Source organism: Molothrus aeneus, chromosome 5 (genome assembly GCF_037042795.1).
Source record: "Molothrus aeneus isolate 106 chromosome 5, BPBGC_Maene_1.0, whole genome shotgun sequence".
Lineage (NCBI taxonomy): Eukaryota > Metazoa > Chordata > Aves > Passeriformes > Icteridae > Molothrus > Molothrus aeneus.
Window position 1 is genome coordinate 25,542,244 of NC_089650.1, and position 19,750 is coordinate 25,561,993.

At 40.5% G+C, this 19,750-nt stretch overlaps 1 protein-coding gene across 1 annotated transcript; it reads left to right on the forward strand.

The window, feature by feature from the left end:
• The first annotated feature begins 6,811 nt into the window (after positions 1–6,811).
• On the forward strand, positions 6,812–19,498 carry NDUFA12 (NADH:ubiquinone oxidoreductase subunit A12). The gene is made up of 4 exons (XM_066550150.1): positions 6,812–6,945; positions 10,175–10,257; positions 11,228–11,315; positions 18,975–19,498. The coding sequence occupies exons 1-4, from the start codon at positions 6,857–6,859 to the stop codon at positions 19,153–19,155; spliced, it is 441 nt and encodes a 146-aa protein (XP_066406247.1). The 5' UTR covers positions 6,812–6,856; the 3' UTR covers positions 19,156–19,498.
• The last annotated feature ends 252 nt before the right edge of the window (positions 19,499–19,750 follow it).

Sequence of the window (19,750 nt, forward strand, 5' to 3'; positions counted from 1 at the left end):
AATTTGTGGCATTTACCCACCAAAAGCTCTTTGCCAATGAAAGGAGAAGTTTAGTTTCAACAGCTTTAAATTTTCAATGCTGAGAACATAAAAAATCATTTTAATATAAATCACATGAAAGGAAAAACAGTTTTAGAATCCTATAATTTAAAGACAATAGTACTGTCACACATAATAAGCTTACGAGTTTAAATATTTTTTATGAAACTGTATGTTGCACACATGTGGGTTTAGGTTGCTTGTTTCATACTGCTAAAGTTCCTAGTGCAAGTAATTGTTATATTTTTAACTTTTTTCAAGAGTTCCTTCATTGCAATACTTTCCGTAGTTACAAACCTATCTGTCATACATTTATTCTTGTTGTGTGATCTTCAGGGTCAGTGAAAGTCAGTCTGTTGTTTTTGAAACTTGTCCTGTGCATTTTGTTCAGCCTTTGTGGTTTGCTAGTACATCAGTTTCAGTGTAAGCAATACAGTATCACTGTATTTGTCTTGCTGTTGTATAAAGAAAATCACTTTAAATGTCTTGAAACCCAGCTAAATTAGAAAACTCTATTTTGGATGTATTTTTAAAAATAAATTGTAAGTTTCTATTATAGAAAACAATTGCAATACCCTATTATTTGTTAGTGTTTTATACAGATTGTCATATAGACCTAGAACACTGTACATTATTACAAATAGTTTGTGGATCTTTCACATTTTTATTATACAGTGGAGTATTCTCAGTTATATTCAGTCTCTGGGATTTGTGGTAGCTGCAATATCTTGCTGTTTACTAACCTTTTTGCAATTAACCCTTTGTTTCCATGCTTACTACTTTCTGGCCTATGCATTTGACAATTAATAATTTATTGTAAAATTTAATTTACTAGTGTCTTGGTTTTTAAAATGCTGTATGGAAATATGTATTGTAATGAATCCCAGTCATGGATCTTCATGTCATATAATGCAATAATGGATATTTGGAAATTAGTATTTGATTCATTATGGATCAGTTTTAGGTTGAAAGTTACAGAATGGTTGAAGAAAGCATTTTTTCTTTTGAAAGAAACAGACTTCAGATATTCAAGTAAACTTATCTCAATTTTAAATACTACTGGATAAATAATGAATTTATTGATGTTTAAATTTGTGAAATCAGCACAAGTTTTGGTCTATTTCAGAACTGATTTCTCAATGATAATTTTAAAAGTGTAAGGTTTTTAGTTGTCATCTTCTGTTATAAACAAATGTGGCATTTGTGTAGATGTGCAGATAACCCAGAATGTTATCCCAAATGAGAAACTAATTGCCATTCTTTCCATGTTTAAATTCTGAACTGTTTTTATCATGAAGTAAATTAACTGACACGCTGCAGAGAAAATGTAAGGTGCACTGGTAAAAGATAAAGTTTGGATAATACAATGAGTTTACTAATTCCAAGAGCTGGAAATAAGCATTTAGAGTCTCTTTCTCAAGAAATTTTACTCCAGGCTCTATCTTGCCTCTGTTTTGAAGACTTATGTTTCTTGGTACTTAGAATCACAGAATGGTTTGGGTTAGAAGGAGTCCTAAGTATCATGTGGATCCAACCCTGCTATGGGCGGGGACACCTCCCACTAGACCAGATTGCTCAAAGCCCCATCCAGTGTGGCCTTGAACACTTTCAGGGATGGGGCATCCACAACTTCTCTGGACAACCTGTTCCAGTATCCACTACCCTTATCATATAGAATTTCATAGAATCACAGAACCATTAAGGTTGGAGAAGACCTCTTGGATCATTGAGTCCAACTGTTTCATCCTTGTGTGTCCAATCTAAATCTGCCCTCTTGCAGTTTCAAACCATTGCCCCATGTCCTATCACTACATGCCCTAATGTCTTTCTCCATCTCTCTTGTAGGCCTCCTTTAATTATTAAAAGGCCACTAGAAGCTCTCCTCAGAGCCTTCTCTAGGCTGAACAACCCCAACACTGTCTGTCTTCATGGGAGAGGGGCTTAAGCCCTCTGACCATTTTTGTGGCCCTCTTCTGGATCCACTGACTTCTACAGGGCCCTGTTACCCAGTCAGTCTGCTAATGAACTGCTCTTTCTTCTGCTAGTAACTTTCCACAGCCTTTTGGCCACCTCTGTAGCATTTGACTTTTTCTGTCAACAAACATCCCTAGCACCCAGGCTGGCCTTACCTCCTAATACCTCTGTCAGATAATTTAATCATAGAATCCATCTATGATGTGCTGCTTTGTTTTTCTTCCCATGTGCACCAAGTCTTGTGTTGATACATGCTGTGGATAGCCTTACCCTTGCCCTGATACACAATGGCTAATAGAGAGTACAGTTTTCTCTTGGGTGAATCTTTCTGAGAAGAAGTCAGGGTTGTGCATTTGGCTTGACTGTAAGAACCAGCTGTGCCCTCAGAGGCACTTTGTTGCAGGTGCAAGTCATTTGGACTGCTGGAGCATCACCATCTATTGGAACAAAATCCCAATATTTCCGGGTGGGACGTGCCTGGGCTCGTCTGACCCTTGCTGCTGGGCCAAAGGTGGCAGCTGTGGTGTCTCACCTCAGAGACACCCCTGGCCGGCTGGAAGTTGCAGTCAGGCACTCGGAACAAGTCCAGGCACGGTAGGAACTCAGTTTACCTCTGATGGAAAGGCTCCAGGCTAGGTGAAGAGGAAGAGGAGATGGATTCTGCAGAGGGTTTAATCCAGAGTTTTAATCCAGAGTCACATATGTCTGAATCTTGGTAACAGCTCCACAGAACCCTGACCGCATGGTGTCCTTGTCTTTTAAGCTTGGGGGCAGGGGGAGGGAAGGGACAGGTGAGGCACCAACCAGGTGGGAGGGGGGGAAGGCTCAGGGGACAATGACCCCAGGGCTGAGGGGCATCTTTTGAACTTTTGCCAATCACACAATGCCCCTGCTGGAATGATAAGATTGACTGACAGCAAGGGGGCAAGGGGAAGGGAGAAGGTATTGCCACGCCTGGGAAACTACTGGGATAGCTGAAACAGGAAATGGCATCACACTGCAACAACCATCTTCAAGCATCAACATCTGGATGCTTAAGGTTCTCGTGGCTGTTGATACTGGTTGAACAAATGCATTTCCTGATTATTTTTTTAATAACTGGATCTTGTAGTAATGCTTGCCCAAATATATTTTTAAATTAACTCTGCTTGGATTAAGGGGAGGTGGTGGGGTGCTGATAAGGAGACAGGAATATTTGTGTTCTGTGTGAAATGGTAGGGGAAAAAGGATAGCCCAGAAGGGATGTTATAGGAATGCTTTTAACTAAACTCTGGTGGATTTGCCTGTGACAACAGAGAAAGCAGATGGAACTGTGGGTTTTTCTGAGCTAACACAGTGCATCTCACTCAGCAGAACTGTCTGCTGACATCCAGAGAACCAAACTGCCATGCTCTGAACCTCCTGGCAATACCAACTCCCCAGATAAGAGAGTAGGTAAGCAAGAGACATGTGAGCAGCCAACCCTGTGGCTTTGGTCCTTAGCAGACCTGCAGTCCAATCCCTCCCAATAAGCTGTTCATGAGGTGTCTGAGCTCCTTTATGATGACTTCAGTTCTCCTGCATCCTAGGGTTTTACCAGGGAGCAAACTGAACAGCCACCTAGTTTGGCTAATGAAGGCTCCCTGAGGAACAGCTCCAAAAGGAATTTTTTTTTTCACTCTGTAACCAGGAGAATTTTGCCATTGAAAAATCAAAGATGAAGGTAGAGTTACTGCTGCAGAAATAACCCAGACACTTCCCACAAAGGGGCAGGTGTTTTCTAAAAATGCCAGTAAATTTATTATTCTAGGGCTTTTGAGAGCTAAACTGTCCTCACAGCTTACATACTGAAATGTTTTTGTAAATGATGGAGGTATGTACTTTCTTTTTTGGTAATATTTCATCATTCCAGGCTATGAAGTTATCTTCTAACGTTTTCAAACAGTAGAACCCAAGTGACAAAAACTTATTTCACTGTGTTTTAGGAAATATATATGGATGATAAGACTAAAAAAATGTTTTAGTGAAAGCATTAGAGATTTCACTGTTTAGACTAAAGTGAGAGACACTATGGTTAGAGACTGGGTTAGATTAATATTGGACACTTAATTGTGGAGATTTGTGTTGTGGATTGGACTGTGCTTCTGGAATTTTGCAGTTTTAGAGGGATGGGGCAGGAATAAGAGCATAGTTATGCTCTTATTTGTTAGTCTTATGTTGGATTTTTTTTTCTTAATTAAGAAAAGGATTTCCAGTTTTTAATGGATGTTCCACAGTTGTGAACCACTGCAGATTAAATTTACATGACTTTCCATACTAAGAACAGAGGAAATGGCAGTGGAATAGGCAAATGTCATAAAAGGAGTTCTTCTAAGGTAAAATGTAAACACTAGATTATTCTGTAGATCTGTTGACTTTTGCACTTTCTGAGAATATATGAACTTCAGTTTTTCAAGATCAATTGTACCTCTGAATAAAGCTCTTTAAAACTAAACTAGGATTCAGTGAGATGGTTGTGTGCTAACAAAATGAAGGGAAGTTACGTGTCATCCTTTGAGTCATTCAGGAAACAGATTTGTTTATTTTCGAAAAATATGTTGTTTGTTATGCTCTCTTAGGAAAGAAGCTAGTTACTTGTGTTCAGACTTGAGAGGGGTTTTTAGGCTTGAAAAAGAGTCCTGGCACTAATTTTGTGACATGTACTTGAACTAGAGGAGAAAAACAAGGCAGCATCAAATATATTTAGCCAGAGTTTTTGAAGCAGTGAGGTTCAGTGTGCTAATTTTGGGGTAAAAAAACGCAACATCTAACAAGAGTCTTAAGTTTGAAAACCCTGGGAATCAAATATTTTGTATGGGTGCATGAGTTTGACAAGCACTTTGAGTGACAAGACAGAATTTCAGTGCTGTCATCTCCCAAAGATGTCCCAGTAAATCCTCAGGAAGACATACTTGCATTTGCATTCCACTGTATTTAACTTTGACATTTGCACCGAGTTCAGGGAGAATTTTTGAACACAGTAGTCAGATTCTCTTTTTCATGCACAGTGACACATTAACAGAAGCAGTTTGAGTAGATGTGATGGGACTTCAGCCGTTATTAGGAAATTAAATCCTCAGTGAAGATCTCACTTGACTAAAGTAATGGAGAAAATATTTAAAATGCAATCGAAAGAAGATGCTGTAAAATGTTCCTGCTACTAAGAAAGTATTCCCCACAAAATCTTCTGTAGCATCGAAGTCACATTAAGAAGCTGATCCATTCTTCCAGCTTTGTGTCACAATGCCTTGTCCTCCACAGAGGACACCTTCTCAGACAAAGAACCATGGTGCCACATAGGTCAGTGAAGTGATCCAGATAATTTTAACTCTTGGGGGGAAAAACTCACAACAAAAAACTATATTTTTTCACTCTCAGCAGAGAAAATGCTCATGGAATTATACTCGGCAGTTGGTGAAAATTATCTCAGTTACATTAATCAGGAATAGGCTTAGAAACTGGCATAAGCATTGAACCTATACAATGTTTCCAAAGTTGGCTTCCCAATTTAAATTATACTTCTTTCATGTTTTACACTCAATCATCGGTAGTCTATATCAAAATAATGGGGTTTGTGGATGAAGTTAAAGACAGTGAGTGAATTCTGACTGTAAATGTTTTTATGCCTGCTATTGTACACTTTCCTGACCAAATTTTATTTCATTTAATAAATTTTCTAAGACTTCGGACTGTGGAAATGCAAATAACCTGCTACAAGTATACTGAAGCCTAAGACTTGTTGCAAAAGAGATGCTGTTGTTCGAGTGCAGAGCACAGAACCAGCAGGGCCTATGTTTTCTGTTTGAAAACAAAACCACTTGTGTTAAAACTAAAAAGTTTTGAGTGGAAACTCAGACCACTAGACTTTACATTGAAATGGATCTATTTCCACACTGGGAACTTGGCTGAGACAAGTTTTTCTCAGTCTCATTCTCCTTTCAAGTTTAGCACTACCTACTTAATTTTTCACTGCAACTCCTCTGCTTTGTCCCTTCCCAAAACCCCAGTTTTGACAGTGACAGCGTCCAGCAGCTCGGCCTCTCCATGTTGACAGCTGCTCTCTGCTCATCGGCCGGCACTGGCTGCAGCACTGATGATGTGTTTGCCAGGTGCTTTTTCAAGTCCCGCCTGCTCTGACAAAGTACAATGGATCTATTTTTGCCTGCCCTGTCTAGCCCTAGCCTTATGAAGGTCTGGGACAGTTTCTGCACCTTGCCTGCTCACCGTAGTGGCAGTAGTAAAGTCCTGCCAACATCCACAGCAGGCCAACCAAAGGTATTCCTCGGGCTGGTGCAGAACCAGGAGAAGGCACTGGGACAAGATGGAGAGGTGGAGCGGACACATGGATGAGATGATAGGAACACATTCCTTGCTGGCCTGCCAGGGTTGGGAAAAGCCAGGAGAGACAAGACTGTCAAGCTGTCCCCTTGCCATCGCCCGCAGACTGCACGGGGTGAGATGTCACCTGCCCTGACCCTTGGTTCTTGATCCGGGCAGCTCTGGACTCCTCACTGCCGAGTCTTGGTAACTTTTCTTACCACACATCTGTGTGAAATAAGGGATTGTCAGTAGACATTTCTATTATATAGAGGCTTTTCTCCCTATCCTGAAGTTCCTTGTATCTTGCCGACCTTCACGTGTAAGCAGTAAGCAATTGTTATACGAATCTAGACAGCGCAGACTGGAAGCCAAACGGCAGCAGACACCCTTCAGCGGCCGCACGGAAGGCCCGCAGGCGGATCCCGCCGCTGGTTCCGGTTCCGTCGATGTCGCCAAGGGCGGCCGGGCGTGAGGCGGGGCGGCGGAGGCGGCGGCCCGCCCCAAGATGGCGGAGTACGTGCAGGTGCTGAAGCGGGCGCTGAAGCACATCGGCGGCCACGGCGGCGCCCGCGGCGCCATCCTGCAGCTGCTCAGGTAACGCGGCACCGGCGCGGGCGGCGGGGCCTCCCCGGTGCGCCACCGCCGCCCCGCGGGTCACCTTGAGGGGCGGCCGGGCGGGGCTGGGCGTGAGGGGGCGCTGCCCGAGCCGGGCGGTGCGGGGGCCGGGCAGGCCTCGGAGCGAGCCCGCTCCGCTCCGCCCCGCGCTCCGGCGAGGGCGGCGTGTCCCGGTCGGCAGCGGGTGCTGGGCTCAGAGCAGTCCCCAGACAGGGCCCGCGGCTGTGTTCTCTTCCTGAGGCACCTCGCAGGGTTCCTGGATGCTGAGCTGCCCGGGCCGGCTGTCCTGGTGTCCGGCCCCAGTCCGTAGTCCTGTTGGCACAGCCGTGTCTCTGCGGTAGCTGCACTCAGTGCGTCTGTGTACACCATCGTGCTCTTTGCTCTGGGTCACCTCAGGCTGACAGTGGCTTTCTTGAACAGTACAAATCGAAAAGCCGTGCGTCTGCTGAAATCCCGTGGTCTAAAGCAAGGGAATTACTTCATCTGCCTTACTGGCTCTATTTCTTCTAATTTGCTTCAAACTGCAGATCACATCTGCTCTTTGGCAGTGGATTGGCACCGCTGACCTATGCTCAGCTTTGGATGCCCTCCAGCCCCAGCAGCGTTTAGTGCAAAATAAGTTGCAGCATTTGTTTCCATTAATGTCTGAGTACTTCATTCCCCAGCTACAGAACCTTGCACTTGTCCACATTAAATTTTCTCCTGGTTATTTTTACCCTCACTCACATCTCATCTCTTTTTTGTGACAAGTGTTTTCAGTTGTGATACAGCATGCTTGAAGCTGCTCCCAAATAGGAGCGCCAGGTTTACAAAGATACTCTTTTTTCAAATAGATCCTTGATGAAATCAAGGGTGGAAGTCTAAATGTGTGTGATCCAAATTCAGCAGTGACAGTAACCTGTGTTACCTTTGTAGTTAGTCCTGGAAAAGAATTAGGATGTGTCCAGTAAATGTTTTAGGCCTGACCACATGCTAAAATGCCTTTTTTAATCAACATTGGGAAGTCAGGAATATGGGATAGGGGTGATTTGCAAATACAGAATTTCCTGCTATATATTAAGGGCTTTCTTATCTTAGAACAAACAAGCCAAGCTTTGTGAGCCTTCTTGAAGGCTTCCCCCTGCCCATACACATCATAATGGCCCTTTTTCTGTTTTTCTTGTGGCTTAAATTGATCTGTTTTGAAGAGTTAAAGATAATATTTTACACAGGTGCTGATCAGTATTTTCATACAGTGGCTTTAGTTGCTGTTGAGCTGTAAAACAATTCATGATTTCCCTGGCTAGTGCTTTACTGCTATCATAATTACTGTTTTCTGTCACACACCTACCCCCCTCCCTCCCCTAGCTTGTTTCCTCCACTTTGGTTTCCTTCTCAGGCTGTAGCCATTACTCTGACAGTTCTCAAGAAGAAATGGAGCTGGGGAAATGAAAGTGTGGAAGAGTTTGAGTGTTAGCTGTCATCAGAGTGTCTCTTCCTAAGCACAGCTGAAAAAATGTCTCGTCTGAGATCACAGGCTGTGTTCACAGCTTTCTACCACACAGCAGAAGAGGGCAGGCAAGATTGGAGGCAGTGCTGTCCTTATTTTCCTCCAGAAGACTGAAGTTAGTGTGCCAGGTGGGGAGGCACAGCTGATCCTCATAACCACACCAACCACAAACAGCTGCTGCCTCCTGCTCACCTTTCAAGCCATTAAATCATCCCTCCCAGCTCAAGGGATAGGTTTGGTGTTTAAAGGAAGAGTTATCAAGGTGTTCTTTCTTGCAATGGTTGATTTTAAGAAGTTACCACTGGTAACTGGAAAACAATTATTACCCGAGTCAGGAGACTCTTTCTCTGAATTTCCCTGCTTTTCTCTATATGTTGTCCACTGAAGCAGCTGCAGAAGATTTCTATGCTATGAAGTCAAATTACTAAGAGCCTTTGTGGCTGGAAACATTCTCCTTACTTAAAATTCAATGAAATTGGATGGAAAATATTCTCAGGAGGCCATAAATACCTCTTAGTGTCTGATATTGGTATTCAGGGCATGAAGTCAGGACAAGGGCATAAGAACACTTGCAAGGAAGGGAGAGCAGCAGTGGAATGGCTCTTCTCTTCCAAAGCTGGGAACTCAGGCTTGTATAGTTGAGCCAGAGATCTTTGAGTGTTTCAGATGAATGTGTCAGAGAATTTTCTGCCTGCCACCACAGCAGTTTAAAATGAGTACTTGCTGGAATGATTGTCGACTTCACACACCCTGGGAGAAAAGACAACAAAAAAACTTCATCTGAGTACATTCTTTCTCTCACTTGGGATTGAGTTGAGAGTGTGCATAATACTACAAACAACCAAAACCTTAGAGAGGAATCTTTTCCCTATCTAATGCTGCCTGGGATGAATATCAGTAAAAAGGAAAGCAAAATTGCAAATATAGAGGGAGAAGAGCACTTTGATTAATTTTAAGGTTTTATTACTCGAATGTAAATCATAGGCTCAGTTTAATGATTGATTTCTACAATAATGTTAAATTATGTTCTCTGTAAAGAATTGAAACTCGTATATGCCTTATCTGGGTCAGTGTAAGTCTCACAGAGTTGCAGGGTGAATGCATGGATCTTTCACAAGATTATAATGCATGGATCTTTCACAAGATCTTTCACAATTATACAAAAGCAAGAAAGTTACAATTAGAATTTAGGGATTAGCGTGTGTTTCCTTGGCAAGCAGCTTCAATATGGCCTGAAATATTATTACTATTCCTGTCTTGGAGGTTACTGCCCACACAGACATGTGAGGTCTCTTGTGCTGCTTCAATGCTGAGCACTTGCAATGGCAATTCAGGCTGAAATAGTAGCTGCTAGTAGTTGAGAGGGATGGTAACATTTCCTACTAAGTGGATTAAGGTGTGCCTCTGGGACTCCCACAGTATTTAGGGGTTTGTGGGTGTTAAATTGTTACCTTGTAGAGTTGCTTTATATTTTACTATAATGAGCTGTTAAATGAGAGTCCCCAAAAGCCTTTTTGGATGGCTTTTGTTATTCTGTCACTGGGGTGCATGTTAGTTGCAGGAATTGGTGATTGATTTGCAATCCATAAGCTTGAATAGTTTTTTTAAAAAATCTCTTTGCATACATGTGTACGGATTTTTACTAACTGTGAAGTAACCTCTGTAACAATTTCATTCTGAGAAGACACCAACTGAAACTGTTGTTTTGATAATTCACAGGGTCAATGATTTGAAGACTGGTAATCTGATAGGAATTGACAAATATGGAAACAAATACTATGAAGACAAAAGAAACTTCTTTGGTAGGTGTGCTAATGTGAACACCTCCCAGCCAGCTGTGCAGCTCCCACATAGCTTGTGTGCTTTCTGCTAGTGAAATGCAACTTGTGGCCTGCCTGACTTCCCTGCACTTGTCTTGTGTGAGTCTTATACTTGAAGAAATGCTTTGACACCTTCTGTTTCTCTGTCGCATCCCTCATTTGCAAACACAGTCTATCTGAAACAATGAATATGGGATAAATATAAGCCAGTCATATGGTCTATGTGTAGGTAAAGCTACATGATAATGTGATTGAGAGTTGAATTTGATCCTTGACCTAAAGGCTGGTAGTTTAACAGGTGGGGAAAGAAGGAGAACTACCTTTGAAATTGCTTCACAGCTTTACTCACTTACATGATCACTTCAGGGCAAAGAGCACAGGTTGGCTTAAACTTATTATTTCCTTAAGTATAGGGATTTGAAATCAAGCTTCTAGAGAAAAAGGCAGCACCTAAAGCAAAACAGGTGACACATAAGCAATGATACACTGGTCAGGCCAGGCTAACTGCTGACTGTAGGTTAACTTGGAGTGTAACCAGGGAAAGCACTTGCTGCTTAACATTGCTTGGTAGTTTTGTGTAGCTGAAATTTAGTTTAGTCTTAGGTTGTCAGTGGCAAAGTCCTTTTGGAAAAGACTCCTCATAACAGAAGGAAAAAAACCCCAAACCTGTTTCTCTGCCTGAAAATTTGATAAGTTCTTATTTCCCATTATTTATACAATAGCCAATATTTCCTGCCTTGTGAGAGTTAGATTCAGTCATGTAAAACTACAGTAACAGTGGAAATACAGAAGACTTTGAAAAATAAAAGCTGTGCTGGTTTAAAAATAAGTGCCCATTATGGTAGATACTATCACTCAAAATGTTTTCCCTTGGTTTTCCTGAATTCTCTCCTTTATAAGCAAATAATTTATTCTTTTGAGCTAATATGATATTTCTGTTTGTTTACTTAAGGTCGGCACAGATGGGTTGTATATACTGAGGAAATGAATGGGAAAAATACCTTCTGGGAAGTTGATGGAAGCATGGTGCCCCCTGAATGGTAAACTGTTTAGCTTAATAGTGTGAACATATACCAATTGTGTAATTGCTTTATATTTTCTTATATTACAAAGCAGAAGGTGGAAAAAAAGTTTTCACGGTTGTAGCTGTCTTGCTATGACCAGAAGATTTCAGACTCGTTATTTCTAATATTGAACTGCATTCATGTTTACTGCTTGCTGTCCTGGCAGAGGCACTCACTGCTTTTTGGACTGAGAAAAGCATTTTGCCAGCCAGATTGAGCAGGTCAAAACAGTCTTTAATTTTCTTTATTACTCGTGATTCCTGGTTAATGGTAAGAAGTAAAATATTTGTTATTTCCATCATTAGCAAGAACATCAGGAACATATGGCAGTGGTGGAACAACCCACAGCTACTAACAACATAATTGTTTCAATTTATATACACTGATGTGGTAGTAAACAATAAAGTGCCAGGATGCTCCATATGTTGACTGCTACTTGACTATAATTTTTATTGAGGTTTTGTTTTCTTTTCATGCATTTCAGTAATAATTTTGTACAGCTTTGAGTTCCAGAAGGTCTCTGGCCACAGCTGTTGACCCTTTTTTTGTTTTCCTAGAAAACTCACACCATGTAAAGTAACAGTGCATACTAGTAAAAACAATCTCTATGTAATTCTTGAGGAACAGGAATAGCTCTTCAGCCACAAAGAGCAGAAGGTGACATCAAAGGAGAAGTGTTTGGGTAGACTGAGCAAACACTGGTTTTTATTACTCCTGTGACAAATGTTCTGTGTCAAGGCTGGGATTGATCATAAAATCTCCTAAACTGTAGCTCTCACTGGAACATTTGAGGAGTGTGTGGGTAGACTCTCTAGCTGGTCAATTTTGTTTCAAGCTCTCCCAGCTATATATTATGTTTAATGTGGTTAATGCTTTTTTCTGTCTTATTTGGTAAGAACTGAATGCCATTGTTTTTGGAAGTGATACCAGAATCTCCAACGCCAGGATGTTCATGCCTTGCTCTCTGCATAACTGTTGTTTGGTTCTGGTTGTTGTCCACTATTAGACTGTGCTGGGTTTTAAGATTTTCTTTATTTTGAGGCACAGGTTTTGTTTCTTTTGGGGTTTTTTTTGTTGGTTTTTTTTTTCCTTTGCTTGTGTTTATGGGATATTTGTCGCCTTTTTACAGACCTCAGTAAAGGGTTTCTTCCTGAGAATCAAAGTGATGTTTCAAGGGTTAAGTAACTTGTTTACTTCACAGAAATTAATGAGGTAGAAAAACTTGTTTTCCTATCAATGTGGAAAAAATTCCTTTAAAAGAAGCAGTAAAGATTTCATTATTTTCAAGACTGGTGAGGGTAATGAGGCACAAAAGGATGAACAGTCTTGTGTTCTAAGGTATTTTTGTCAGGAAACCTAGTTGTGCAGTACCAGTCAGGTTTGTGGATTTGGGGTTTTTTTTGGGGCAGGGGGGATAAGGAGGGGGATGGTGTTTCTTGCTGATAAATTTGTATGTCCCATGATAACATGTGTTCATTCTTATGTAGGAATCCTAGTTTGGTGACACATCTAAATCACTGATGTGTATTTCCATACAGAAATCTTTAAAAATAGAAATATTTTCACTGGGAATAAATGCTGTCTCTTAAGACTTTTTAAAAATTTTTATCTGGGGCTATACTGCCTTAAATTTTTATTACGGCATAGACTTCTGAATTGAGACTGATAATATTTTGTACAAGCTGCTGTCAGTGTAACACTAGAGTTGTGCAACAGGTAATGAGTGGTTATTTTGGACCCAAAAATTTGTTGGAAATAAATTAAACTGTGTGAAAATACTTACAAAGAAAGTAATTAATCCATAGTATAATAGTATGATACATGTTTGTCATCCTTGGCTCAGCTGGGAAGTATTTAAAGTACTGCTGGTAGAGGTGGGCGTGATCTGAATGCTTCTTCTAAACGCTGATGTTTTTACTCTGGAATTCAGTTAATTCAGCTCAGTTCTGTGAGTATGCTGTTGTATCCTCTTCTTGCAGTAAGTTCTGTGCCTTCAGGGTTGCAGAATGTGAATGATTGTTCAAGTACAATCAAGTGAATCTCATGCAAAAAAAAGCATTTTGGTATGTTGCAAAGTTCTGGAAATGACTGGAAGAAAATGCTACCCTTTACCCTTTTCTCTCAGATACGAGAGAAAAAGGAAACCACCTTGTATGTGATAACATCTTGTAATACCATTTTAGGAGCTACTGAGTATTTTCAGTGTTCTGAAATAATTGATGTAATGTCTTCTGACAACGGATCTACTGAAATGGTACAGTCTAAAGGAAATCAGAGTGCTGTTTTGACATATGTCTGCTCTCCAGGGAATCGAGACTGTTGCTTTTAAAAAGTGTTTCCACACTAGAATATGTAGGCTTGTAGTTTATTCTGGTTTAGTTGCTATTTCACTTCTTTTTTACTCTGGGTTTTCTTTTTTTTTTTGGTCTCTAAAATCCAGATGTTGGTATCTACTTTGCTGGAGACAAGTTAATTAGATTGTTAAAAAATTTCTTTAATACTTGCCTTAGGAATGATGAATATTAAGCTTCTTGTAAAGCTTTACAAGATATTTTGACTTCCTTTTTTCTCCACACAAATTAATCTTTTTCACTTTTAGACAGTGAGAGAAACCAAATACTTATTTTGTCTCTTACTAGTCAGTGTTGTTTGCAGGAACTCAGTGCTTCCATTTTTGAGCACACTGATGGGGTGTGCTCTGTGAATGTATAAACAATAGAAGTTAAATCCGTTTATAGCAATGCCTGTGGGGACTCTGCTTAGTGTTTTCATGGATGTCTCCATTGCAGCATCACTAATCCTTGGCCTATGTTTAAGCTATTTGTTTATTGTATTTCTGGTGTAATGTACTTTGGTTTGCATTTTGGCCAAATACTTTGAACAAACAAATTGACAACTGGTGCAAGTGTACATACTAGTTAAAAATAAATTGCTCTTTCAGTATGATCCTGTAGGAAAAGAAGAGCTGTAATTTGAGAATAGTTTTTCCTTTTGTAGGGACACTACATTTTGCCAGGACTGTCCTGTGTATTTGTAGTGTCTGTCCTTTGAGGTTTATATTCATATGACCCAAATCTGACATCTTTGGAAGGAGCTCCAGGAGTGTTTACCTCATATAGTGAAGAATTGCAAATTTACCTTCAGTTTAATAGTCTGCGTCCTCTTTAGTTGATCTGACAGGGAGAAGGGTAGCACCTCACACTTCAAGTGCCAGCACACTAGAAAATGTAAGGAAATGTGCAATTTCCTGTAAAAATGCTGCTTTTCAAGTTTGCCTTCAAGGAAAACAAAACAGAAAGATTGAACAGAAAAAGAAGGGATTGGAAAAATTTCCATCCTTCTAGTAGCTTCACAATAAATTTGTGGGGGTTATTGCTCAATTAAATGCTAATTTGGTGTTTTCAGGTAAATTGGATGGCATCTCATTGCCATGGTGCAGTAACTTGCATGAGAAATTAAAGTTATCTCCCATGGTAAACAAATAAACACATTTGTTATCCCTTTTTCCTTCTCTGCCCTATGACCTGAGCCCACCTGTTAATTTCTCTTGTCTCATTGCAGCATGGCTAACGTGTGGCAAAAAGGGGATGTTAACAAGTTGGCAAACATGGTGAGCTGGCACAGGCTGTGCCTGAACCTTGCAGATGCACATATGGTAGTGGCTGCTGAGTTTGTGTAGCGCCAGTTCTTGTTTGACAGCTTGTACATCACGTTATTGGCTCCACTCCCTTGTAGCTTCAGTTAGAAATCTACTTGCTTTTGAATATTTGTTAAAACTTTGGGAAAAATTCTACATAGTCTTGAGAGCTTTTGAAGATACTTTGAGGTGTCTTTAGTCCATTTATGCAAGAAAAAGTGCAAAGGTTTTGCTGGCCTCAGTCTGCTTCCTAGTGACTGTTCACTGATTCAGGAAGCTGTTCCAGCCTCTTCAGAGCTGCTAGCATCCTCCTGATTTTTCTGTGCTCTGTGCAAGTTGTCTGCTTCTTTGTAGGTTTTTAGTCATTAATTGCTTTTGAATCTTTTTTTCCACGATGGGTTTATAGGCAGAGTTTATATAGAAAGAAATCTGGCCATCTGCAGGATGTCATATCTCTTTATTCATGCTGTTCAGTCTAGTGCATGAAAAGCTTTTCTTGAGCATCTGGGGGTAGAGTCTGAGATTTCAGAGCTTCAAACGATTCTTTGAGGCAGGTGTCAAGGGGAAAGTCTTCCCAAAATAAAGTTTTCAAGATTTTAAGTGGAAAGTGGGAGCTTTTGTTTAGGAGAACAGACTCTGCAAACCAGAATGCTTTTGTAAGTCACATGTTGTGCTTCTAAAGGGAATCTTTTGTGACCAGGTTAAGCCCTGAAACTCCTAAATATAAGCATAATTCATAGTGGATTGATAGTCTAAACAAACTTTTAAAATCTCTTCATGTTTTTCAATACCTGTGACTGTACTGGCATGTCTTGTCAGTGAGCAATTTTATTTTTACTTTCCAGTGAGAAAATATGATTCAAGGATCCAGAAAATCTTAAACCCAAAGATACTAATTACTCAAAAATGCTGTATGTTAAAATATTTTATTGACTTAGTCTTTAGAAGCTGCAAAGCAATAGTTTAAATGGCAGGTGAAGCTACTCTGTTAAATGCTATTGTGAAACCTTTCTGATGTTTCAAGGAATGAATGTGTGACAAGGACACTTGTAAATGACAGAAGTAGCAGACATCACACAAACTTGGAATATAGCTGATTTTAGCTGAGCATTAATACAGTTCTAGTGCTGTGCTTGCTCCAGCCTGTCATTCAGGGCCTTTGTAATGGAATTCTGTCTGATAAGTTTTTGTCCATCCTGGTGGTGTGCATGGCTCTTGGGGAGCATGAGGATGGTGAGGTGTGATGACAGTGCCTAAATAGGGATTTGTGTGCAGGATCCTTATCCTCTGTTACCAGAAGCATCACTAGGTGAACATGTGTGTGCTCTGAGTTGCCTGTATCATGGTTTAACCCCAGCCAGACCCCAAGCCCCAGCTGCTTGTTCACTCCCCCTCCAGTGGGACTGGGGAGAGAATCAGAAGGGAAAAGGCTAGAAAACTCACAGGTTGAGATAAGCATGGGTCAACAGGGAAAGCAGAAATTGCACACAGGCAAAGCAAAACAAGAATTCATTCACTGCTTCCCATGGGCAGGCAGGTGTTCAGCCATCTCCAGGAGAACAGGGCTCCATCACGCATATTGGTGACTTGGGAAGACAAATATCATCAGTCCAAACATCCCCTTCTACCTCCTTCTTCCCCCTACTTTATATCCTGATCATGATGCCACGTGGTACAGAACATTCCTTTGGGCACTTGGGGTCACCTGTCCTGTCCCAATGTCCCATACACCCCTAGTCTCCCTGACAGCATGGCAGCACAAAAAGCAGAAAAGGCCTTGGCTCTGTGTGAGCATTGCTCAGCAGTAACAAAAACATCTCTGTGTTACCAGTCCTGTGTTCAGCACAAATCCAAAACACAGCCCCATACCAGCCACTGTGAGGAAAATTACCTCAGCCCAAAGCAGCACAGTCACATAAGAGTTAAATTTACTGTATTCATATCCCTTGCACGTTGCAATAAGAGCCTTCATTTTTATTTTAAAAAAGAAAATTAACTCTGCCCTGGCCGAAGCCAGCATATGTTACAGTAAGCAGTTTTGAAATTGGGGCTCCTCTGGAGTGAAACTGCAAAGCATTTTGAAATGCAGTCCTTGAGTCAGTAAGAAGAATGGACTGTTCTTTTGGCCTCTCATGCCACAAACTCACTTTCTGTGTCAGCACTGGAGAGCTTGTTGGATGTGAGCACAGGATCCCTCCTCTGTCCAGTTAGCTTTTCTGCAGTGTTTCTGCCAACCTTGATGCAGGCTGTCACAAGACTCGTGATACCTGAGGTGATGTGAAGCACAGTAGTACACAGAATTATTCTGACAGGTGAGAATCGGGCAAGAGAGTTCACCCAAGGTGAGAGCTTTGTGTGGTGTGGCCAGGGCATTTCAGAGGCTGCTTAAAAATACCAGGGTTAAAATTGAGCAACATCTAATCCTGTATCATCAGACCACATTGTGATTAGTAGTGCTATGGGCCCACCTTTTTCCAGACAGAAATTGTTAGCCATTTATCTTTTTTTTTAGTAAAAGCAGTATGAAGTGTTCACTTTGAATGAGACCAGATTTACAAAGGAGAGCAGAGAGAGGAAGAGCATTATACACGTGTGTAACTTCCAAACTCCAAAGTGGATCATTTTTCCCACAGGAAGTTGTTCTTTGCCTCTAAATACAGTTTTTTCTTCTTAGTTTTAAACAATCTTATGGTTCTATCTTATTTCATATTGAAGCCAGTTTCCTGGCAGCCCTTAGTCCTACAATATGTGGCTTTAGTTTGGGGGTTTTGTTTGGTTTTTACTTCTAGAAAAAGAACTTTAGGCTGACACTTTTTTTTAAAGTGAAATTTTTGTACTGAAGTTATAGCCAAAGTTGTGATTTTTTTTTTAAATACTTGTCAAGAAGCAATTTGAAAAGATTACCAACTTTCTGTAGAGCTCTTTGGATTTAGAATATACTTGTCAGTCTATTTCTCACCACTTTTATAATGGTTTTGTTTTGCTGTATAAATGAAGTGTGCTGGATTTGTTCCTAAGGGCTGAAGATGCAATTTTTAGGTTTTCTAGTAGAACTAGAAAAGAGGACTTCATATTTTTAGGTCAAGTCTTTACAAAAGCTGATTAGCAGAAATCTCCTTAATTCTACCTCAGTAAAAAAATACATAAGCTTGCAAAAATGTCATAACCTTACTTTTGTCGTAACTACACACAGTATGAAGTACATGTAAACTGACAGATAATTAAAATGTAATTCGTATTTGAAAGTTTCTTCAGGCACTGAAATAGGAAAGGGATGAAATCAATTCAGTTGGTCCCTGCTGCAGTGTTTCAGTAAATTGTTAGGGAAAATGCTTTGCTTGATCATTACTGTTGCTTACACAGAGAAAGACTGACATTTAGTTCATAGGTAAAGGCTAATCACTGGAATCACTTGCTAATTACCCTATTTGATTGGTATTAATCATTGTGTTGTGCAGACAGTAAATATTTATGTGCTTGTTTTAGGTGTACTTACGTCGTTAATCTGTATCCCAAGTGGCAGCCTCATGTATGCTTTGAAAATGGCATGGAAATTGTTGTGCAGTGTAGGCTTCTGGTAATTGAAAACAAAACGAATCGCCATAACCTAACAAAGAAAAAGCCCAGGCAACAAAACCAAACGTCGTGGTCTTGTCATTTGTAGTGCCTGCCTTTACCTGGCTGCCTGGTGAAGGCTGCACAAACGAGTGACAACAACTCTGCCCAAATACTGAGCCTACAAAGGAACAGGAAATTTGAACTTACGTGTGCTTTCAGTTGCTTGGAGGCAGAACTGTTACTTATCAGTTATGCTTGTGAAACTAGTTAAAATCAATATCCTGTTGTCTCATTCAAAGTCACACTGGATTCAATTTTTTTGTCCCTTCTCAGAATAAATACTTAGTGTCTCTTCAGAGGAGGACCCTTGGGAGTCAGGAGATAGGCTTGGTAGACATCCTGTGATGTTCTTAATAACAATATGTCTTTTTCCTCTTAAGGCATCGCTGGCTGCACTCAATGACGGATGACCCTCCAACTACTCACCCACCAGTTCCTCGTAAATTTATCTGGGAGAATCATAAATTCAATGTGAGTGGCACTCCTGAGCAGTACGTGCCTTACTCTACTACTCGCAAGAAGATACACGAGTGGATCCCACCTAAACCAGCCAGCAAATAGCAACATCATGACTTGTCTCAGCTTGGGCTTTCAGTGTAAATTGTATTTTCACTGGTTTTCTTCGGAATAAAAGCCTCCTATAGTAATTGTACTTTAGTTTATTCAATTGGGGGCAGGAAACAAGTGAGAAAATTTTGGAAATAGGACAAAATACATGACAAGTCTTAATCTCATCAAGATATTGTGCTTTTTCTCATATTGTCAGTGTCCTGTCTTCACATAAGCAGCTCTCTAACTCTTTTTAGCATGATAACCATTCCTGTGGTAGTTACTTTTACTTGTGTCATTCAGCAGAATACAATGTGTATGCATTTGAAATACAGATTTCTCATCTTTAACATCATCCTTTTACTGTCTCTGCATGGCAGATAATGCACTCTTCACACACTATTTTGGGAAGCCATCTCTATAAATTTTTAGAAGACAAGTTAGAATAGTTTGAACAGTCAGGATCATAGTTTTCATTCATAAAGTGTTCCTAAGTATGTGCATGAGTATGCAAAAATGCATTGCTGTGTTCCAGTATGGGATGAAACATAATATAAAACTTGTAAGGCTACATGAATCAAATGACATCTCATCCATAAGGGAACTC